This window comes from Chelonoidis abingdonii, chromosome 8 (assembly GCF_003597395.2).
Source record: "Chelonoidis abingdonii isolate Lonesome George chromosome 8, CheloAbing_2.0, whole genome shotgun sequence".
NCBI classification, from domain to species: Eukaryota; Metazoa; Chordata; order Testudines; family Testudinidae; genus Chelonoidis; species Chelonoidis abingdonii.
In genome coordinates this window covers 102788332-102812885 of record NC_133776.1, presented here as the reverse complement: position 1 = coordinate 102812885, position 24554 = coordinate 102788332, and the positions used below count along the sequence as shown (strand labels likewise).

The 24554-nt window shown below is 48.0% G+C and overlaps 1 protein-coding gene across 8 annotated transcripts in view; it reads right to left on the bottom strand.

Moving 5' to 3' along the window:
* Nucleotides 1-24554, bottom strand: part of MBNL3 (muscleblind like splicing regulator 3) — a 116172-nt gene that overhangs the window by 20324 nt on the left and 71294 nt on the right. For all 8 annotated transcript variants that reach the window (XR_004373170.2, XR_004373171.2, XM_032776427.2 and 5 more), the window contains 2 exons: nucleotides 16073-16237; nucleotides 1760-1960 (listed from right to left, as the gene is read on the bottom strand). Coding sequence is in view for 6 of the 8 variants with exons in the window: in XM_032776427.2 (XP_032632318.1) it covers nucleotides 1760-1960; nucleotides 16073-16237 (366 nt within the window). In the remaining 2 variants the exon portion in view is untranslated. The remainder of the gene's footprint in view (nucleotides 1-1759; nucleotides 1961-16072; nucleotides 16238-24554) is intronic.

The following is a 24554-nucleotide window of genomic DNA, read 5'->3' as shown; positions in this document are numbered from 1 at the left end:
GTTCAACCAGGAGCGGAGTCGAGTGGGTTGCACTGCACTCAGCAGAGCTGTGGTTCTGATTCTGCACCCTTCAACCCCTGACAGTGCTATTCCCCACCAGTCCAGGTGCAGAATCATGATCTGGGTGATCTACAATATTAACAATGGTAACAGGAAGCATGGAACTGGACACGTGCAGAATTTAAACTTCCCAGGGCAAATCTTGGCCCCACTGAAATCAATGGGAGTTTTGGCATTAACGTCCAGGGGCTAGAATTTTACCCCTACCTTTAAGCTACATTATATTTTAATATTGCTGCCATTTTTGCCTTACTGAGATCTGAGGTTAAAAATATTCAGCAGAAAATCACTCTCTCAAGCAATACATTTAATGTACAAAGAGTAAGCTACTAACATTTGCAACAAGTCCTGCCTAAGAATGGGCTGATTATTTTTCCCAAAAAACTCTGACCCACCAGTTACATGACAATGCATCTGATATCAATGAGTTAAAACCCAGTAATGTGCTCTGAAGCCACGGACAGAATTGCCATCTTAGTGAAGGACAAGCCGCTCCTTAGACATTATATGAATAACAAAATGTCAAAGGCAAAGAGCCACATTTCTGTAAAATGGATCTTCAAGGTTTCCTTGATCTGGGGAATTTAGAAAAATCGCTAACTGATACATTGGGTCAAAATTCAGATGTCCTCTGTTGCTAGTGGTGTCATTTACATGCTTAGGGACGGGTCAGAAGGATTGTAGCAGGAAAAGCTGTCCCCCAGAGGATGTAAAGGTGGAAGACGAAGAAGAGTGGTAGCTGAAGGATCTGAGTCACATTTTTTACACTGACATCCTGAGAGATAAGTTACACCAATGTTTGTGGCTGCCTTGGAATTTGGGCCATCAGCCCTTAGTTCCTGAAATGTACTTTCTATCTAAACTCAACCCTTCTTTAGGTTTTCAATATACATTCAGTATTAACACTTCCCGGGGTGCCGCCTACATAAACACTGACTACGCTGAGAGGAGTTGTCTTATTGGAAAAGGCGCCTTTATGCTCAAAATGTTTATTTAATATTATACTTAAACTCCACAACTACCAATCTCCTCCCCGCCCAACCTGGCCTCCCTAGAAGTGTGACACTGTAAGTCTGAAGGGAAACAAAACTAACACTGTGACCTCAGCAAGTGCCATTCGCATAGGGCCTGATCCAACTTCCCCGGAACTCAGTGAGAGTCTTTGCATCGACTTCAGCAAGAACTGGATTGAGCCCAACTTGAAAAGATGGAAGAGGCTGTCACCTCCTGTCCAGATTCTTATTCGAAGCACGTCTAACCTAACTCATTGCTAAAGAAAGTTCTGCCTTAGGTGAGGTCACCCATACACTTGCCAGGCTTAGATGTGAAACACTCACAGAAAGTGATTTTATTGAATTGTGACCTAACAGAAAAAGATAGGGCCTGCCCCCAAAGCGCATTGAAATCAAGGGAGAGATCAAGCTTACAAGCCTCCAGCGACTTCAGCTTGGGCCCACAATGAACAACCTGTTGCAGGGTGTGATAGCACCAACAACTTAAAAACTTCTTAACTCAGAGCAAGGCTCTCAAAATAGCTTGCCTTGCAAAAAAAGCGGGTCAGATTCTGCCCCGACTGACACCTGGGCACTGAAGGCCACAATGCTGTTCTGGATTTACACTGCTGCAATGGGGAGCAGAATTTGGGCCAATGTGCCCCTTAAATCCCCTTCCATAATACTGTGTTTTACAGTCCACATACCTCCAGTTTATCTGTACGCATCAGCTTCTGAGCAACAGAGCCTCCCGGTACTGTAACAGTAGGATTCCCAGAAACCAAGACAGGTGTATTTGGTAAAAGTTCTGCAGGAACCAAGCCCATCCCAGGAGAAACATGACTTAGGTAGGGACTAAAAGCCATGGTGGGACTAGTTGCAAGTGATGGAGTCACAGGAAACGTAGTCTGCATGTAAGAAAAAGAAAAGAAATATGTTACCACAATGCTCGGTCATGGATTATGGCAGTCAAAGTCTAGTTTGTAACACTGGAAACCCTTGTAGACAGCGTGGTTAGCAACATCAAAATGCTTTGCTTTTCAGTCTATTAATTTACTGTCATTTACTTGTGATCCATTCGTTTCTATTGACTCACATGTACGTGACATATTCTAAACAAAAGACTTCTTCATTTGTAAGAACAAAGAGTATCGATGATCTTTATAGTTTAAACGACACCATTAAGAATGCAGGACAGCAATCAGAGCAGGCACAAATTAATCAGTCATCTCACTTCCAACTGGTTTCTTCCAAAAGAATTTCTCCTTTACCTGACCCCACAATGGGCCCATTCCTATAATATGCTAAGCATCCCGCAAGTTGGGATCCACATCATTACCAACATCTATGCCTCTCACACTAAAGCTATTATTGGCACACATATCTGGCACTGTACTGGACCTGTCTGAATGAGAAGACCATTACGTGAGGCTCACTGACCCTACAGCTAAGTCATCTTGTGCCACGATCTCGTCAGATCTCCCAAAGTTGGCAAGATCAGGTAGGTTCAGTATTTGGAAAAGAAATGACCAAAGAACACCCAGCTGACTTGGTAGGTGGTACTCTTCTCTCTGAGCCAGAACTAAACCAATGCCCCGGTATGGCATTAGGAGGCACTGGGATACTAGAGGTGTCATGTTCTGGATAAGACATAAAACAAAGCTCTTGAGCCTGGACCACACGTGGTCAATAAAGATCCCATGGCAGTTTGGTAAGAGCAGCTGAGTTGTTATCCAAGTGTCCTGGCCAGTTTCCATCTTGGCAACTCCCCCAGCAACATCAGTTGGATAAGAGAATTTTCACTCTCTCTTTTGGCCCAGATCTAGCAAAGCACTTAAGCAGGTGCTTAACTTTAAGCATGTGAATAATCCCTGAACTCAATGGGAATTCTGATGTGTTTAACATTAAGCAAGGGGCTAGGAACTGGACTAGATGATCTCTTGAGCTCCCGTCCAGCCCTCCACTTTTATAATTCTATATGCTTATGGGCTTTGTCAGATCAGGTCCCTAAATGATTGCGGTGCATTGGGGAACCACTGCTGTTTCAGGCCAGAAGTGACACTCTCAGGAATGGGTGAGATGGGTGTGTGTGTGTGTGTGTGTGTGTGTGTGTGTGTGTGTGTGTTGTGTGGTGTGTGTTGTGTGTGTTGTGATGTGTGTGTAGCATTTTATATTGCCTTTGTACTTTGTAATGTGCTCCAGAGGAAGAGCTACCGTTTCTGAAGCAAAGACTGTCCCCATTGCTGTCTTAGCAGTCAAAGCTCTACTGGAGGAATGTACGAAGTCACAGGCCAGGTCTACACTGCGACTTTAAATCGGTTTAATGCCGATATACCGATTAACGCGTAATCCGTTCACACGACACGTCGTCATTAATATCGAGTTAAAACAGCTCCTTTAATCGATCTCGGAACTCCTCCCAAACGAGAGGAGTAGCGCTAAATTCGATAGCAATAACTCGGATTAGGTTCGTGTGGACGGAAATAGACGTTATTGGCCCTGGCGGCATCCAGAGTGCAAGCACTGACCGCTCTGGACAGCAATCTGAACTCGGATGCAGCGGGCAGGCAAACAGAAAAAGCCCGCGAACTTTTGAATTACATTTCCCTGTGCCCAGCGTGGAGCTCTGATCAGCCACGGCTGGCGATGCAGTCTGAAATCAAAAAGAGCTCCAGCATAAGACCGTACAGGAGATACTAGTCTGATCGCTGTATGGGGAGACAATCTGTTGTATCCAGCTCCGTTACAGAACACGAAAGCCAAAGCGTTTGAATAAAAAACTCCAGGATAACAGCGCTGCATGACAGAGCGTAACGGAAGCCAGAGACATCAAATGGACGCTCATGAAGGGAGGGAGGGGTACTGAGGACTCCAGCTATCCCACAGTCCACAGCAGTCTCTGAAAATATTGCATTCTTGGCTGAGCTCCCAATGTCTGTAGGTTCAAAACACAGTGTCTGGCGTGGTTCAGGGAACAGCTCCTCAGTTTATCCCCCCCCCCCCCACCACCATGTGAAAAAAAGGGAAAGATTGCTGTGCTATGGCGTTTGCTCAATGCACTCCGCGAAAAGGCGCCAAAGGGTGTCTGCTGCCTTCACAAAGGGAGGGTGAGGTGTACCCAGCACCCCGGGGAAATGTTTTCTGCCCATCAGGCACTGTGCTCTCAACACGGAATGGTGGAACTAGGATAGCCTGAGAAAGCTACCCACAGTGCACCGCTCCTGAAATCGATGGTAGCTTTGGACCATGGACGCAAACAATCGATTTCGGGATCCCACTGTGGACGCGCTAAACCGTTTTTATTAGATCTGTTTTGTAATATCGGTTTAAGCTAATTCGAAATAATCGTGCAGTGTAGACGTACCCACAGAAGTGATGGAATTTAAGGCCAGAAGGGAACACTTGATCACCTAGTCTGAGCTCCTGTATACCACAGGCCACGGTGCCATTCAGCACCCACACACTAAACCCAATAACCGATACTAGATCCAGTTATGGCAGCCTTCAGGATTTCCCTCAACTGCAAATGAATCTCTCCACTACGGCTGCAGTTCAGTGCCTATGTAGCTGCAGCAGCAACACGTGAATTAGTGCTGCCTCAAAACAATGGTCAGGCCAGATCTGACTCCTGATCTGTGAAAAATGCCAACTGATACAGAAAGAAGCTGCATGCACAGTGGGCCCGACGCAAAGCCTGTAGAAGGCAATGGGAATCTATTGACTTCAATGGGCTTTGGATCAGGCCCAGACTGAGGCGTAATCATCATTATCCTTCTCCATGACATCAGTTGCCTTCAATGTACAATTTTGGTTATGACAAAACTCTACTTACACACTCGCAAATCTCCAATTCTACTGAAGGCAGCTCGACTCATTGCTCAGCAATGAAAACAACCCTACTGCAAGAAAATCACAAGTCCCTGCACATAGACACACACTCATGCACACAGACAGGTCAATGCACAGACACACGCTCATGCACAGACATGTGCACACAAATACATAGACACATGTTCGTGCACACACACATGTGCGCATGTGCACACACAGGCACACAGGTTTATGTTTGCTTTTTTACACTCAAAATTCTCTTTCAATTGTGCCGATTTTGGAAAACCTACATGGGTATATTTTGTTTCTTGCCAGTTCCCTCACACTAGTACTTTCACATACTAGCAAACACTTGACTGTTGTGAATTGGAATACATTATCTACTCTCCTTTGACCGAGGTAATGTCAGCCCAAGTACATCCTACGTTCTTGATTTAACAGAGATCTAGAATGACTCCACTTTTGCAGAGTTGTGGTGACAGCCAGCAGCATCTTACTTGTCTCTAGGACCATGGTAGGGTTAGGTGTGCACGGCCATTTCCCAAATACAGCCCGCTGTGTGTCTCAGAATGAGTCGAGACAGGATGCTAAATCAGTGAAGCAGATACTGTCAAGCTGGCAGAGCTAAAAAATCCTCTCTCTCCAAGAGATGCTTCCAGTTATCCTCCTCTGAGTCCATACCACATTGAGGCCTAATCCAAGACCATCAAAGTGGATGGGAGATTTTAAATATTACACCCTCACGATTTCAGCACTCAGCCCTTTAATAAATCACTTTCTTTCCTATTTCAAATCTCTGTGGCTCCCAGCCACACTATATCTTCTGTTAGAAAAATTCTTTGAGGGTCCTGAAATATGTGGCTCCCAAAACCATGTTGCAGGTCACTGGAAGGCAGCAGCACACAGACTGGTTTTATTTTCAAGAAGCATTAGTAATTACAGTGGTGCCTGTTAAACGTCTGTTGGCGTTAAGAGATGCTTATAACCTGGTCAGGTCTAACAGCATTGGGCTGGAACCTGACGCAGCCCTTGTTTTATGGGCACACTCAGGCACTGTGTCCCAAAAACTTTCCTGCCCATGTGTGCTTAGGTGTGTGCACAATCAGTGCTGACCTACTTTACACCAGCTTCTCACGACCCCTGGGAGTCGAGTGGCCAAGCTGGCCAGGAGGGAGCGTGCCGGAGAAGCTCCTATGTCACCCAGGCAGGGTATACCCTTGAGAAGAGACTTTAAGCCAAGATTACAGCTGACTAAGGCTGCTCTGCACCTCAGCTGAGCCAAGGGTGTGTCCCACAGAGCCCATGGTTCAGAGATGAAGAAAGGATGTTCCTCTTGGCTGCTGCTGCTGCTTCTGGATGGAGCAGGGCAGGGAAAGCCAGCAGGCCGGGAGCCCTGGGCAGGTGCTTGTGGTGCGGGAGGGGAGGCAGTGGGGACTGGAACACATGGCAGTAGCTGGAAGGAATTTATCTGAGCAGGGTGAAATATTCCCAGTGAAACACCAAACCACCCGCTCCACAAAGGCCTTTGGCTTTCTTTAGGAACTGGAAGATGGGCCCAGTTCCCTGAAAAACTCATGACTTCCTGCAGATCCTTCACTCACACCAGGCCCCTTCTCTAGTGGAAAGCAGCCGATTTCCAAACAAATATGGGTGCATTCAGAGCAAAGGGGCCTCGGACATGGTGAAGATTACATTTTCTCAAAGTGAAAAACAGCTGTCTCCTGGAATTGCATGGAAAAGCAAAACTGAGGGGTCCAACATTTTTAGAATAAGGCAGTGGGAAACACCCAGGCAAAATGATTCAGACACTCCATCCTCAGTTTTGCCCAACTCATGTTCTCTCTCTCGCTCTCCCACACATAGGGTCAGATTCTCTGCTCATTATGGCCCCTTTGCATTACTCCAATGGCAAATTTGCAGCTGGCTTACCCAGAGATTCCCTCAAAGTACTCAGCATTCCCAGGGGGGTGGAGCTGACCTAGCTGTCTTTCCATCATGCACCTGCCATCGCCCAGTTCATCTTCCAGTGTTTTCCAGGACTAGGGGAACTCAAAGATGGTGTCACATCACCTTTGCCCAACCCTCATCTTCCTGGTCCTGAGCACAGCAGAGTGTGGCTGGATTGAAGAAATACACACACACACACACGTATGTACGATGGGATGTGTGAGTCTTTTAATTGCTGCAGGTGACACGCACATTGGTTTACCCAATTCTCAGGAGGGCATCAGCCACACAGTCCTCAAGGTTTCATAACAATGGCTTCTGCTTCTATAAATTCCACACGCCGGTGCTGCTGACTGAAAATCCCCACCCTGCCCTAGGGCTCAGACTGAAACTCATAAGCTTCCCATTCATTTTCACTTGGACGGCTGCAAGTTCCCACTTCTGCCCTGACACAGGCAGCCAGCTACTGCTCATGAAAATGAGCAACTGATGTCATTAGCCCTGGCCACGTACACTGCTGCCCAGCATCATGCAAGCCTTCTCCAGCAGCCTGTCCAATGACCCTCAGGCTGGACTTCCAGCACAAATCCTGTCCTTGGCTAGAACAGCAGTTGATATTACCAATTTGTTTAATTTGTGACCTATGTTGAAGCAGACCATTGTCAATGTGAGAGTGGTTAACGCCCTGAAAAATGCCCTATAAAAATGGCCGAATGAGAGTCTGGATTTATTGCAGTTTGCAAGTGAAAAAGACGGCTTTCCTAATTGCCTGGCTCCTGAATCATTACCTGTAACAAAGACTCTGCTAGCCAAATTCCATCCTCCTGGAAATCTGTGCAGGCTCCCCAGGCCAGATTCCTTCCTGACATAAATGCAACAAACTCCTCAAAGACAGTCAATTCCTGCTCAGCACCACAACTGAACTGTTCCAAAACGCCTGGACTAAAGCGTCTCTCTTTGAGCCCCTCAATGACAGCTTAATCCTGGTTCCCTCGCTCATGTGATCAATCACTAATACTACTAATCTCTGAGCCCTTATCTAGCGCTTTTCATCAGTCGATCTCAAAGCGCTTCGCAAAGGAGGCAAGCATCATTACCCGCATTTTACAGATGGGGAAACGGCACTGTCTGCTTTGTGTGGGGAACGGGATCTGGCTCCGAAGACATTTCTACAGGCTGGCAATGTTTTAGGGGCAGTGTAACTGTGCGCTATATCCTCTCATGCCCCTTAAGTGTATGGCCTGGGAGCTTCTGGGAACCGATAGCTCTGAGACCCCAGAGGAGGTAAAGTTTCAGTGTAATACACACAAGGACAGAGCTCAGACTCCCTAATGTCAATGGGAGCCGCTCAGCACTGCTCCCGAACAGCAGGCTGAAAACGCTTCTCCCTTTAGATTGTTTTAAAGCTTATGAGAAGTCCCAACTGTCTAAGTTCCCTCTAAGCTGCACGGTCGTGCAGCAGGCTATAAAGGGCCATGCAGGCAGTGCAGGGGGCAACGCTCCTCGTAGACATTTGTGTTATTACATGTAGGCCACGTGGGCACTACCAGAAGTCCTGAACCTAAGGGAAATCGGTGACAATCTGGTGTCAGGGCTCTATAAACCGACAGCAGCTGCCAAGGTGGGTTCATCAATAAATAAACGCACTGACAGTGAAGTCAAGAACAGCAGGGCTGAAGCAGCTGATGGGCAGAAGGTTCTCGATGGGGAGGCGGACGTGGCACCCTGCTTCTTTGGGAGCTGTTCAGTGAAGTGTACCGCAAATAGATTGAGCGGGGAGAGCAGTTTAAATTAGCAGCTAACCTAACTAGATGGAATGAAGGAGACAAGCTAAATTTCCTCGGTCGCTGACTGAAAACAAAATGTGCACTGCACAAGAAACCTCCCCGTCTCAGGAGGGTGATGAAATAAAAGCTTACAGGAGGCTCTCGAAAGACCATGGCTGCATGATGGCCTGGCAGAGCCATACATGCGAACAGCTTGGACAACGGGAATACGGAATGGCAAGCGAACCTGGCCGGCTGACACACAGGGGTTGAGGTAGCTAACCCGAGGGGCAGTGCTTTACCTTACCCAGAAAGGACCCGGGGGCATATCACTGGGATCAGAGTATCGGGACTCCGTGGATGCCAGGGGAGGAATAACCAGTGCAGGAAGTGACAGGGTGCCAGTGGGGAAAAGCAGCACAAATGCATCTTCACAGAGAAGGCCTCAATTGCCCAGCCAGCCATTGGCACTGCCCACCCCATCCAGAGTGGCAGGATTGTGGGCTGTTCAATGTCAAATGTTCCTTTGTGGACTCTAGACTGCAGCTTTTACTGAGGCGTGAAACACTGTGGAGGAATGAGCCCAGTGGCAGGACAAAGCAGTGTGGGAGCGGGAGTCTGGCAAGCAGACAGTATCTGTGTTTGTTCCACACGCTGCATTTGGCCCGGGACTCTGGTCTGGGCCTATCAAAGGGTTAACTCTCCTAACAGATTTGGAGCTGTGCTGAATTTCCCTAATAGAAAACTTGCTAAGGCTGGTGCCTAACACTGTGGGTGTGAAGGGGAGGTGCTGTTTTCATAAACAGCACTAAAACGAGTCCCTTCTAAGTCAGAAATGCTTGTTACTGAGCCGAGCAAAGGAATTGCCTCTGAGCGTGCAAGCATGTTGCAGAAGCAGCATTAGGCAGAAGAATGAGCCAGTTCTCTGCTAAACAGGTACATATGGATAGCCCAGATGGCAGAGTAACAGGATTGGTCAGTCCACAGCTCAAAACTGCCTAGGAAAAGGTTTTGCAGTAGTGTGCCCAAAACCAAGGATATTGAAAAGCAGGATGTGAAAATGTTACAAATGAATGCTGAGGGCATGTCCTCATGCTGCGGGACTCGTTGCAGATAAGCTCTAGGATCTTTAGCATGGAGGCTAAGCACATGGAGATGAATGCAGCTGGCTCGAGAGACTTTGTGCCTGATGAAAACAGATGGTCTTTTAATGGAAGAGAAACCGTTGGCTCAAGGAAGACCTTGTTTACTGGCATCAGTGATGTAAAGTAAGGGTGTAAAATCTCATGCAGCTGGCTGCTCAGCAAACATGATCTCCAGTTCTTGCACAGGAAGGACACTAGGTCTATCATTATTAATTTGTACTGTATTATGGTTTGGCCGAGAGGCCCCGATCACGATTGGGCCCCTATTGCGAGGAAGGACAAATCAGTTTGGGAACTGGCCTGAGATCCAGGTTCAAATCTCTGCTGTTCCACAGACCATTCATGTGGCCTTGGGTGAGTCCCTGCAGGAGCATCTCCATGTGGAGCTGGAAGTGCAGCTACCAGCTTGCTAGCCACGATCAAGCAAGTGTGCCAAAAACAGCCGCGCGGCTCCTGAGGAACAAGATGATCCTATGGTCCTGGGTGGGAACTTAGCCCATCCCACTGCCCGCAATGTGGGGACACTGGTGTTCTCAGCACGTTGGCTTGGTCAAAGCTAGAACGCCTAGCCAAGCTGGGAACAACACATCCAGCTCTGTGAGCAACTGTACCCTTCGCTCAGCTGGGCCTCAGTTCCCCCCTGTAAGCAGGGATAACAGTGCTGCCCTCCCTCGCGGTGGGATAATGTATCAAGCTTGGATACTACAGAAATGGGTGTCATACAAGTACCTGAGATGGGTGTGCAAGATACTCTGAATACATCAGGAAAGAGAGGGTCCCACCCTGAAAGAGCTTACGGTCTAAATGGACCATACAGACAAAGGGTTCAAAGGAAAACAAAGGCCCAGAGAGATATGAATTGACTTGCCCAAGGCCACAGGGCTGCTCAGTGGCAGAGCTGGGATGGAAACTGAAGACAGGTGTCTTGGTAGTTCCCGTGCCCAATCTGCTGGCACCTCCATGTCAATGGCTAGTGGGGCCTGACATCTTTGTATGTGTTGGGCAGACACTCATCTAGCAAGCTGGGTGGCCACTGAAGCCAGTTTTAACTCTGCTTGAGTTGTGGAAAGGAGACTGCAGAGGGCTGAGGATCTGGGTCTAAAATCCAGTGCTTCTTGTGGACAGTCGCTTGCCTAACAGAGCAGACAAGCACTACCAGAAACGAACGTGGGAGAAATCAGTTACAATACTATGAACTGGAACTTCCATCTACTCATCAGTTTGAAAGAGTAAGGCGCAGCTGCCCTCCTTCCTCAATGAGACTTAGCGCTCAGTTTATAATGAATCAATGGCAGCAAAAGAGATGTAAATGGCTTCCAAACTGTTCAAACTAAGATGACGACTTGCTTTAGATGTGCCATTCTCCAGCCTCGTTGAAGCCAACAATTAAGGTTTGGTCTGGACTTCCACAACTTGTCTTCAGTACTATATACCACACAAACACAACCCAGGGTAAGATTTTACTTGGCCCCCATCTGATCTCCTTGGGGGGATATATCCAGAGGCAGCTATAAATACATCGTGCTGGGGGAACACTCCCTTTCATGCCGTAACTTGAATTGCTGTAAAAAAGAGCTCTGTCTGGAGCACTTTGTAAAACTGTTAAAAATGCCAAACATCCCCTTGCTTCTCAGCGTCACTGCAGAGACCTCAGAGCCGGACATTTACACTTGAAACTTGCAATCCCCAACTCACACCCGCAAACCATGTCAGCAGGTGTGCAGCTTACGGCAGCTGTTGCACTCAAGAGCGCAGGCCTGTTCTCGGGAGTGACTCCATTACAAGGGCACTGCGCGGCTCCATGCTCATTGGCTCAATAAATAAAGAACATTAGGACTAGGGGGAGAGGAGCTGGTACTGAATGCAAGCCTAGGACAAGACACACCATTTCAGGAACCCTGCTGTCTTGGATGCTGTTTGTGCAGAGATGGTTTTCAGGCTGGCGCTGCACTTTAAAACATCTGGGGGTGCAGTTATCGGTCATTTTCATTCATATGGCTGGTGTAGAGCAGCAACTATAATTTCACCTGAAGTTGATCAAGCCAAATGGCTACATCAGGAGTAGCAGAGTTTATTGCAGTGATGCCGCCTTCATATTTATCAATTAGGCAGTAGGTAATGACATGGTTGATGGTCTGTCGTGGGGACCCACACTTGCACACCGGGGAGTCCTTGATTTTCCATCTGTGCATTAGATATCCACATCTACCATGGTTGGTTCGAATTTGGTTCAGAGCTGACCAAGAAGATGTGGAAGGTCAAACCCAGGAACCTGCTGTGTGGGATCTGGCACAAGGCGCTTATTTTTTTTTAAGTCTTGTTTAGCCCAATCTGGTTTCCAAGCCTCCTCCTGATCATAGCCTGATTGCATGAGACCAAACGAATGTTCCCAGAAAGGCTTGCGGGACTTGAGACGTTGCAGGAGGGGATTGTCACGGTCTTGGTGAATAGGAAGACATCTGTTTTCCTGGATTCACTGAGCTTTGTGAAATGTTGAAGCAGTTCAGCCTATCGGTGAGGGAGCAATGTCACACAGGACAGGTAACCATGGTGTTGGAGTCGATTTAAGGGTTCCGATGATACATCACATCACTGTATTCAGCTGGGTATCCACAAGGCATGTGTAGCTGCAGCTGCTCCACACCGGTGCACAATATTCAGCTATTGAATATATAAGTGTTATTACAGATGTTTGCAACACTGATGCTGATGCACCCCAAGTTGTACACACTAGTTTCTGGATTATGTTGCCTCTTGTTTTTATCTTTGCAGCTACCTTCTCAAGATAGTCACGGAAGGAGCAGGTGCAGTCACATTTCACTCTGAGACATGTTGGAGTGTAATGGTGTTGCACATTTTAACCACAGAAAGCTACTTCCAGTATGTTTTTGGCACTCTCATTATCAAGATGAAATGCACTTACTATTGTTTTTCCAGGGTTTGGTTTGAACCTCCATATTTTGGAGGTCCTCAGTTAATGCTTTCTCAATGTCATGCAGGTTTGATGGTTGGATTGTCATGGCAGTTATTGGTTAGAGCTATTTGCATACACTGCACCAAATCCAGGCTCTGGTGAACATCCCAGGCCTTGGCTACACTGGCGCTTTACAGCGCTGCAACTTTCTCACTCAGGGATGTGAAAAAAACACCCACGAGCGCTGCAAGATACAGCGCTGTAAAGCGCCAGTGTAAACAGTGCCCCAGAGCTGGGAGCGCGGCTCCCATCGCTGCAAGCTAAACCCCATCAGGATGTGGAGTACGTGCAGCGCTGGGAGAGCTCTCTCCCAGCGCTGGCACTGCAACCTCACTCGCACTTCAAAGCGCTGCTGCGGCAGTGCTTTGAAGTTTCAAGTGTAGCCATACCCCCAGTGAAGCAGATATGATGTTTGTCGGCTTGCAGATCACATGGGGTTTCTTCTGTTGTTGCAGCTAATGTAATCCTTCCTGCTTTGAAGAATCTAGTTTGCGTCCAGCAGGTAGACTCGCCCTTCTTCTTCTGACAGGAAAAATTATCCAAGTTTGCTCTATTGTCAATGTCTTTGGGAACACCAGGGCCAAGCAAAAGGTACGCTCCTGCTTGTCCTGAAGTAGAGTAGCTGGAATCAGCATGAGAACTGAAGTTAGCTTTGTGAGCGGAGTGAAGGAAAGAAGGAAGGGGGCAGTTTTCATTGCAGACCTTCCGGGAAGCAATGAACAAACATAACATCTTCCCAAGTATAGTTCAAAACCTGAGCACGTTTCTCATCAGCTATGGCTACTTCTGAAACAAAGCATCTACTGGACATCAGAGAACAAATTCAGGCTCAGTGTAACTTCACTGAAATCAACGGCTTTACACTAGGGATGAATTTGGCCCACAGATTTTATAATGGGAAGATGTGAATTTTCCAAAGAGGAAATCCCAAAGCGATTCTGAGTAGCTGAGATGATAACATCTTATCATTGGGAACTCCCCACAGAGGAAAACCCCGGCTCCGGACATATTGCTCTGAGTGAAGTGCTAGGAATGAAACAGGAACATTTTCAGGCAATTCAGGATTTTCTTCGATGGACACCTGTCCTCTGCTGTTAGCATTTCTTAAGGAATGGCGATTCTTTTGGTGTGAGCCCGTCTTGTCAATGGGGAGCTCGCTCAGAGGCTCTTTCTCCTTCAGATTAATCTTCCCTGGGGCAAGGACTCAGCAGATCTGGGTTCAGTCCCACTCTCCTATGGGACCGGGGGCAAATCATTCCCTCTCTTTGTGCCTCAGTTACTCCTCTGTGAAATGGGGATAACCACTAAAATACTTCCCTACACTGCAGGGTGTGGTGGTGAGAAGTTCATTAAATCCTGTGAGATGCCAAATACCATAGTGATGGGCGTCAATGAAAAGCTGCCCTCAAGTTATGCATGCGCCTCGAAGGGCAGAATTTGGCTCTGTCTTTAACAAACAATTTTAATAAAGCTGTACAGTGTCACCAACGCATCAAGCAACCATACAGAGAGGAGAACAATAGCCAAGTTCCCCTGCTGAAACATGATCTCACTGAGTAAACATGTTGTTTGGAATAAGGCTTTAACAAAAGTTATCTTCCTGCCAGGGAGAAAACACCATCCATGTCCCTGTGAGGATACACTGCTTTATCCGCTACAAAAATCCCAGGGCTCTCAAAGCTTGTCACAGAGCCACAGGGCCATGTCTTGAACTAAAACCCCATTTTGCACTGAGGCACCAGCATTCCAAGCCCAAGACAGGATTTCGTAGAGTAACAGACTGTATGGCCTGACTATGGCGGTCATCTGGTCTGACCTTCTGCATAACACAGGCAGACAATCTCATTGCTGCATCATGCCTGTCACTTCTGGCTGCGCTAGAGCCTGGGCAAGCTGTTCCCATGATTAATCACCTTCACTGCTGAAAATCTGCACCTCATTTATTTCGATTTCTAAAGCTGTCAATATCAAAGAGGCATTTTAGGCACCTCTGACATCAACCAGCAACCACACACCCCATATTCCAGAGATGGTAATCAACAGCTTAAATGACACTAACGTAGTCCTGCCCAACAGCGCCCTGCTCTGATGTACCTGGCTAATGCAAGGGTTGCTTCTGGCGGAACTACTCAGCCCCCAGACAAATGCTTCCCATCTCTTTTCCCTCACCTCTCTGGAGAAAAGCAAATCTTCCCTCATCCTGCTGGATATGGATAGGGTACAATGGACTCGCATTTAATAAGCAAGGACTGGGTTGGGCCATTTCAGCTCAACCCAGTGTAGGGGCAACCAAAGCAAATATTTGGATTCCTGGGCACAAAACCATACAGCTCTACTTTTTAGCCAGTAAGCTGGTTAGGGCAGGGACTAGCTTTGGTTATACACGCACAATGGGGCCTGGAACCTTGATTAGGACCTCTAGAAAGTACTGCAGTACAAATAACAACCAAAACAACAATAACAGAAGCCTGGGCTGAGCTGAGCACAGGACCTCTCCGGCTCCTCCCCTTATATGTGATCTGTGCAGGCCAGAGACCTACTGGCATCAGCACATTCTGGATCTCCAAACATGAGCTACTGGAAAAGGGGGGGATCATTCCAGATACAGCATGTGAAATTGACCAACTAAACAATGGTCTGAGTGCATCCTCTGTTGTGTCCCTTCCACATTCCTCTGTGGTGCAAACTGCAGGCTTGCAAGCTCCAAACTGACGTTCGGCTTAATCCGTCTGAGTGACAAAGCAAAGCAGTTCCAAGAGCAGAGGAGGGCTAGACCTGAGGAACAAGCAGCAGTAAAACTGGATGCATTTGGTCTTGCCCCTCTGGTTGTCCACTACCATTTCTAGTGCTCACGGACCCTAGAATTTCATGGATTGGGGGACTCAGAAAAGGAGGGTAAGTGACTTTCCACAAGCTGCACCATGCAGGAGCCAGGACTGGTATGTTGGAGCCCCTAGAGCCCTGTTCTGTACTCAGACAGCTAGGCCAGGCCTTTCTCCAAGTTATGCCAATGTACAGAGAGGAGACGGAAAGCCAGAATCTTCACAAATGCTCTACTGGCCCTGCGCTTTTACTGATGAGACCTTGGCATCAGGCATATGAATCTCCTCACAGAATGAACCAGTGGGGCTTACTAAGGGACCTACCTCACCGCATCGATTTCTTTGGGTCCCAACCCTGCAATTGGATTCACATGGGCAGACCTTTATCCCTGCATGAATTCTCACGAAAATCAGTGCGGTGGCACTCAGGCACATGGGGTCACCTATACAAGTCTGCCTGCAGAATCGGGGCTGTCATACGTAAATATTAAAGCAATCTGCACAAATTGGAACCTGAGTAATTTCTGTCACTTACAATTGGCTGTAGTTGAGCGCCTGGTAACATGAACTGCATCTGCTGTGCAAACATGGCTGCTGCTGTCTTTTGCTGGATTAGATTGTTGCGTCCATTTATTTCGAGCTGTGTTTTTAAGTGCGGGGGAGGGTGAAGATATTTGCAGTTCTCTCGAGTACACCGGCCCTAAAAAAATAACGAAGCAGTATTTCAGTGAACGTAACACTCAGACTACTGGGAGAAAATCAATTATCGATGTGTTTGGAGAACTGTAACAAAACTACCAGTTAAGTGAGACATTCTGCTGAGCTATTTTCCCTCTTTTTTAAAGCCATCTGTCATATTTTTATATTATTGTATCAGTTATGTGAAAACAAACAATTCTACAATTGCTGCACCGTTATAGGGATTGCATCAGATTAAACTTCAGCCTAAAATACAGGTTTGCTAAACACACCAAAAGCATTCTTCACAACCTAATACAAGTAGCAATATCTTCGTGAACTAGCAACAACAATAATCATTTTCGCATTTTTCTGTGGCTCTGTGAACCCAAACACCAGAGCACTGGGCTGCTATATAACAACGAAAAGTGAAACCTACAAGTATAAAGAAGTGAAACTGACCCCACTAGTCCCTGTAGAGACCTGAGTGAAACATAAAAGTTAAACATACCTATGGTGAAAAGTACATTTGTTTTCAAAATTCTTTCCATTTGAATCATTTCAGGGTATTTGTTACCACAGGCAATGTCGGAAAACAGCCCTGGTTCCTTTTAAACTATTTCCTTTTATTAAAAACAATACTACAATTGCCTTGCCATTAACTGCTTGGTTTTTCTTTTCACACAACCACGGGGAAAGGAAATGACTCCTGAGCAGTGCAAGCTTAGTGCTCTCGGGTCATTTAATATCGATTGAGACGATCACGTCTGCTTCCAAAAGGCAGTGACAAAATGTCACAACCAACAGCCTGAGCACACTGCACTAACTATCGACTTTCTGGTGCGTACAGAAAATTAGTAACAAATTTGGTGACGCTGAAAAAAAATGTTTCCAAAAATATAAAAATAACTCCTCTAAAAATATCTATTTATTCCCTCCTGTATTACAGTTTCCTCTCTCTTTCTGAAACAAAAAACAACAAAAAAAGGGGTGTATGCATCTCACTGCAGAGACTGTCAGTTCTTGGGGCAGGGCTGCCTTTTTTGTTGTGTGTTCGTACAGGTCCTGGTGCCAGGGTCATGGCAAAGAACAGCAGTAGTCATGTTAAATAATTACAACAGCAGCAATAAAACCATCATCAGCGTTATTCATAAAAGAACAATTTGCTAGATCAGTCTCCTGGGATTTAGACGGCCTCTTTAGGAGCCCGTATTCGAAGCAGGATCTTCCGCTTCACCTTAAATACATTTGCTTTAAGAAAAACGACAGGGCTACTCATCCAAGTAATGCTCCCTGCACGTTTGCAGGGTCAAGCTCCAAACAACGGCAAACATCAGTCACACCATGAGTTCCACACACGCAGACCCAGGTGGACACATGGTCCAGCCTTGCCGATCCCATTGCAGGGCCACCCAGAGGATTCCGGGAGCCTGGGATCTTCGGCGGCAGGGGGCCCTCGTTTTGGCAGTAATTCGGCAGCAAGGGGTCCTTCCACTCTGAGACCCGCCACCGAAGTGCCCCGAAGACCCGTGGGGGGGCTCCCCGCTGTCAAATTACCGCTGAAGCGGGATCCGCCGCCGAAGTGCAGCCAGGTCTTCAGCGGTAATTCGGCGGTGGGGGGTCCCCGCCGTGGGTCCTCGGGGCACTTCAGTGGCGGGTCCCGGAATGGAAGGGCCCCCAGCCGCATTACTGCCGAAGACTTGGCTGCACTTCGGTGGCGGGTCTCACTTCGCCAGTAAGGACCCCCCGCCGGCAAAGACCGGGAGTGGAAGCAGCTCCCGGGACCCGGGCCCCACAAGAATTTTCCTGGGCCCCCTGAGTGAAAGACCCCGCTTCAGGGGCCCTGAAAAACTCTCGTGGGGGCCCCTGCGCAGTCCGGGGTAAATTGCCCCACTTGCTCCCCCTTCTGGACATCTCTGTCCCACTGCAGCACTGGGACCGGGCCTGATTTAGGGCTGGTTTTTCACTCCGCTAATCCCAGACGCTATGTTTAGAGTTTTTAAAACTGAACTCTGCCAGTTGACGGATGCACAGCTTAGTACTCACATCAAATAGCCAATAGGTTAGCCTCAGAGAAGTGTTTTCCCCTTAACATGGTACATATTTACCCTTCCAGTAGAGCAAGCTTAAAAACTTAAGCTAACCCAGGGGTTGTTCCAGAGGTCTGGGATCACTGGTGCGCAGGGTTTTGGCAACACCCCTTGCATGCCCCTATGCCAGGGGGGATGCTTGGAGGTGGGCTGCAGAGCTGACTTTGCCAGCTTTCCACCAGCCAATTCCCTATCCTAGGTGGGTAGCTCTGGCGACACCACCATGTGCAATGAACTCACACTGTGTATGTTAGAATTCAAGGCCTTACAGAGCATTTTATTCCGCCAGGAAAAGGAGGGAGGAGGAGACAGAATCAGTATTTCGTCTGAAAACTCATTGGCTTTGTTTCCCTAGCAAAATGGATTCTAGTTGTAGCGACACCTCCCGTTCTCTGTAAAAGGAGAGAGATTGGGAATATAGACCTATAAATATTGAATCAGCTGACTGGAAAGCCTACAAAGCACTTGTGAGCTCTGGAAAATGTAAAACATGCATTTAAAAAAACCCAGCACAAATTGGTGGCCTGCTTGAGAGACCAGCACCCTGATCTAGTGGATCGTTGAACAGGGCCCAGAGGCTACAAATCTTCCCCGCACCGTTGCAGGTCACAGCAGCACCACTAGCCTCACAGATCCCCCAGCCTCGGAGGTGGCTCCCTGTTCCGAGTCGGTCTATCAGGCGCAGACTGGTAAATTCTGGCATCCCATCAGAAATACCCCTTCTTCTAGCACCCAGGTTTGATCGCCACAGGTAGCAATCCGACTCTCGGGCATGCTGCGGCAGGACTTACCCTGGCTGCTGCAGCCCAGGGTCAGGTACAGCCCCAACACTTTCCTTCCTTCCTCTCCTGAGAACTCCAGCCTGGAAGTCGTTTAGGAAACAGGGGGGAAATAGGGACCCTGTGGATCCTAGATATAGTTCTACTGCTCCCCTTAAGAAATACAAGCTGGGATCCCCGAGCGAGCAGGCAGGAGAGGAGGCAGCTCTACAGAAAAGGGGCAGGATTTGAACTATACCTTGGAAGCTGTTGGAAGTGGGCAGAAATGCACAGGTCTTTTCTTTTCTGCTTTCTGATGAGGGAAGGATTACATCATGGGTCTTGGTTCCAAGATATTATTTTGAGCTGACTAGTAAATGCAAGGAACTACAGGTCCAAGTCCCTCTCTCCAGTAAAAACCAGCGGGACGGGAAAACTACTCCAAAGCGTCAGGAGACTGCCCTCGCAGAGGGAAAGTGCATGCTCCCCTCGGCCTGGGCAGCGGCTTGCTGGCTTTCTAGAGCAGAGTGAAAGCGGGGCCCTGGTGTGGGTTAATTCCTGCCGCTCGGAGGACATGACTCTCCCTCCACAGGCGCCCGGTGCAGTCGTGGAGGACACTAGTGCAGTGAGTGTACAATGGCACCGTCCCCATTTGGCAGGGCTCTGCCAAGCTGCCCAAGGAGCAAGGCAACAAAGAATCAGGCTCAGGGCCTGAATAGTCTCTGCTAGTTTGTCCTGTTGGTTGTTCATATCATCCTGTTCACCTTGCCCATATATGGATGGAAAAACAAATGCAGGAGCCCAGCCCGGAGCTGGGGAGCTCCTCTTTAGGAAGGCTCCTCTAGACACAGTACTGGAGTCAGGCTCCCCAGTCAAGCTGCTTCTCCCTGCATATCTCCCCAACACACTGTCCCTAGACACCTCTGTAGCCCTTAGCACCAGAGAATGGTGGGCAGAATCCTTCTAGCTCTAAGCCACACCTTCCTCACCACACAGGACCAGCCAGCCACACAGCATCAGCCCCAATGTACCTTGAAGCCTGTGCTGCAATTTCTCCCCCTGAGCTGGGCTCAGCGCTGCTCAGCTGCAGTTCAGGATCTGAGCCTCTATTTGCACAACTGCACATAGTTACAAGCCAGCCAGCCAGCCATTCTATTAGAAGCTAATATTTTCAAGGGTTTATAAATTAGCCTTCAAAATTCCTTCCAGCTGAAACTTGGCATGCAAGCCTTTGGACTGGGAAAACAATCATTTCTACCAAATTTGGAATAAATCTGAGTGGATGTTTTTATATTACAGGAATGGAGGGTAAAAAAAGAGCTACTGGTTCTGTAAACAATATTTATGGCCATATTTTGTAAACTGAAAATGGCTCTGTTATTTAAACTGAAATTTTGCAGCTCATTGATTCATCACGTAGACCGACCCTAGGTAGGTCGGAAGTATCTTTGTGAAAGCAAGAGCTATTCACATAGAACAGGCGGTGCTCATAAATGTTCAGTATTCTGTTTCCACAACTCATACGGTAGGCCCTGATCCTGCACCTGGATCTATCTGGGTAGGAACCCATGCCCACGCAGATCCTGCTTGGCTTCACTGGGTCTCCATGCACGTGCCAGAGTCCATCCATGCAGATTTGATTGCAGGAGTAGGGCCTCCAAATGTGTTTAGAAAGAGTCCAACATGACTGACAGTCTAATTCAAAACTGCTCCCACGTACGAGCTCCAAACGGGACTAGTCTCAAGTCCCTCATCATGATCATGTCATCATAAGAGATTAAAACACCCAGCAAGACAGATTTCAAAAGCTCAGTGTCATCATAACGAGTTATTCGCCCTTGTCATGTATCAGACATTGGGTACTCTGGAAACGGACACTGGATTTTAGGGACCAGTAGTCTAACCTAACACAATCACACCTACGTTCACACTTTTTAATGTTCCTAATTTTTAGATATTTTTCCTGAAAATACTTTTCAGAACGTGCTCAGGCTCTGCAGAAACGTATCCTGCATGGCTAGAAATTCTCTACAATCCCACACCTCCACGCTTTCAGTTCACCGTATAGCGCACAGTGATAATCCACAAATGAGCAAAGACTTTTACGTCCAACCTCAGCCCTGCTGGAAGGCTGTGAAACTGCATGTGGCCCTTTATTATCAAAGCATTCCATGAACACTACCCAGTTAATCCCCACAACTCACCAGTTAGGTGAATGTCATTATCTCTGTTTTGTAGGTGGGGAAACTGAGGCAACAGGGCGGGGTTAATTTCTGGCTACCCAGTGACCCAATGTCCGAGCTGGGTTTATGCCTTTCTGCCAGCACAAATCAGGGAAAGCAAGCTCACATTGGTTCCTGCAGTCCCCTTAGCACAGCGTAGCACACAGCTGGCATGGTAATTCCACCCCTCTTGGCACCAGCATAGAAGACTTGTGGGGTTTGACATGGGGTGAGGCAGGAGCACCTCTGCAGCATGGCTATTGGACAAATCAGTATAACTCAGAGCAGCCCTGGGGTTGGTCTAGCTTACACCTGGAAGTGGCCTGGTTCCTGGCTGGCTTGGGAACCCAGGGAGTCACAAAGGTGGCATATGGCCAGCTTTCCCCCAGCAGACCCATATCTCCCAACCACCAGGCTATTCCTAGACTGGCCTGGCTCAGAAAGCGGAAGCACAAGGAATAGGCAGCATGTCGTGATATGCTATTTTCAGTGCAGCACAGAGAAGTTTACTGAAAAGCTTTCAGAACGGACTGTCCCTTGACAAAGGGGAAACCACACCGCACCCAGGGCTCGCTCCGCCTCTTCCCACCTGCAGTACGTTGGGAAATCAGCTGCTATGCTCGGTGCATTGATCCTGGCGCTGCATGCCACCCCCGAGTGGCAGCTGCATTCACTGCAGTTTCATTAAAATGGTTTGTTTCTTGCCTTTCCTAGCCATGGAGTTATCGATTCTAGTGGAACACGTGCCCTCCTTCCCCATCCCAGGGCAGCCCCTGAGCCAGGAAACCACCAGCCAGCCACAGAATCTGATGCTGGCCTTAAAAACAAGCTAAACACAACAAGCTGTTCCAACTCCTCACAAAATGGAGGCAGCCTCTGAAGGCAGGTATCTGCCAGCCCTGGCGCCTGGCTCAGGCTGCAGAAGGTGCGGAAGAGGCATACAGCCAGCACTCCCAAAGACAGTTCAAGTGGATATTAAAACCAAATAATTAAAAAGCACTTGCAAAAGCAATCTTCTCTTCCTTCTTCCCACATTGTCTCCCCCTTCCAGTCAGCTCTTGCCTTGCGGTTGGTTTTGCGCTGCCAGCTGAAGTTGTACTCTGGTGGCACATATTGGCATCTGATGCTGGCTACGCTGGAGAGAGAATCCTGCTTTCTGGTTAATACAGCCAGCTGTTTCTCAGATAGGACGTAGAGGGGGATCTTCACCTCCAATGGAAAACCCACACAACACATGCCTCTTTGTAACTTCAGGGGTGGCACCCCATCGTTTGCATCCCAGCTTGAAAGCATGCAAATCCAAACAGACCGGGCATCTGTGCCAGACGATAGGTTTGTAAGCAGAGCCAGTGAATACATTCTGCAGGAATTCTCTTCGCCTTGGTTACAAAAAAAGAGGTTAAGAGTCCCATCCTTCGGCAATTCTAACAGTTGCACCAACACTCCATGCAGTTTGTCTCCGTTCTAATTGCTTTAATTCTGTACACTGCATGTGTGTGGTTTTCAGGTTTTAATGAGCACTCTATCACTCCTTGATCACATAAGAGTCTACACACTTGTTTGTATCGCAGCATTGCCGAGAGGCCTCCTGGTGCTGCATGCCGCACAAACACGAAACGATAGTCCCTTCCCCAGAGGTCTTAAACTTGGGTCACGACAAGATATGAGGTGAAGGAAACAAAGAAGGAAGGGAAATTTCTATGTTCTGCCTGTAACTGCATGCCCAAACCAGCTTGCCTGCAGGACAGCATTTCCCTGCACGAAGCAGTTGTTTTTCCTACAGATTTCCAGAGAATGAAGTCACACACCTAGAAAAGCTGCAGAAATACTGGTGCTGATTCACCACAACCATTTACCGCAAAGCCAGCAGCATCCTTACACTATTACAGTCTGAGTCTGTAAGTGCTACCCTCCCTTTCTGCACACCGCGCATTACAATGGTAACAGTCAAACCATAGCCATCTCCCTCACTGCTACAAGACACACCTCCAACTTCTACAATCCACATCACCCAGCAAGTGACCAGACAGCAAGTGTGAAAAATCGGGATGGGGTGGGCGTGGGGAGAGGTCACAGGCGCCTATTATAAGACAAAGCCCCAAATAGCGGGACTGTCCCTATAAAATCGGGACATCTGGTCACCTAATCCCACACCATGCAATGTTATACTGAAAACAAAATAGGATTAGTGGCTGAATCAGCCTAACCTTTAATGAGCATTATGAACCATAGATATGTATTCACTTCGCCAAGCTCCCACATGTTCCAGTGCAAAGACAGAGACTGTGTAACTCTAACCCAGGGGTCCCCAACACCACAGTGCCCGCAGGTGCCAGGGTGCCTGTGGGGGCATCTAAATATGCCGCGTCCTGGCCGGCGGTGGAGCATCCACAGAAATGCTGCTGAATTTCTGTGGCGTTTCGGCGGCGCCGCCTCTCGATGACATCACTTGCCACCAAGTGACATCATCAAGAGGCATCGCCACCGAAACGCTGCAGAAATTTGGTGGCAACGCCTCTCAATGACATCACTTGCCGCCAACAACTGACGTCATTGGGAGGCATCACCACCGAAACGCTGCAGAAATTTGGCGGCATTTCGGCGGATGCTACACCACCGCCACGGTCCTTCATCTGGCGCCCGCCATACGAAAAGTTTGGGGACCACTGCTCTAACCTGCAGTCTAATGAAATGCTGCTTATGCTGTTACCTTTGAATTTGTGAACAGTACATAGTAAAACCTTGTGGTTTCCCTCAAACATCATAGAATACCAGGGTTGGAAGGGACCTCAGGAGGTATCTAGTCCAACCCCCTGCTCAAAGCAGGACCAATCCCCAACTAAATCATCCCCGTCAGGGCTTTCTCAAGCCTGACCTTAAAAACCTTTAAGGGCTTGGCTACACTCACACTTTACAGCGCTGCAACTTTCGCGCTCAGGGGCGTGAAAAAACACCCCCCTCAGCGCTGCAAGATGCAGTGCTGTCAAGTGTCAGTGTAATCAGGGCAGCAGCGCTGGGAGCGTGGCTCCCAGGGCTGCACGCTACACCTGTAAAGGATGTGGCTTATGTGCAGCGCTGGGAGAACTTTCTCCCAGCGCTGCCGCTCTGACCACACTCACACTTCAAAGCGTTGCTGCGGCAGCACTTTGAAATTCCAAGTGTAGCCATACCCTAAGGAAGGAGATTCCATCACCTCCCTAGGTAACCCATTCCAGTGCTTCACCACCCTCCTAGTGAAAAAGTTTTTCCTAATATTCAACCTAAACCTT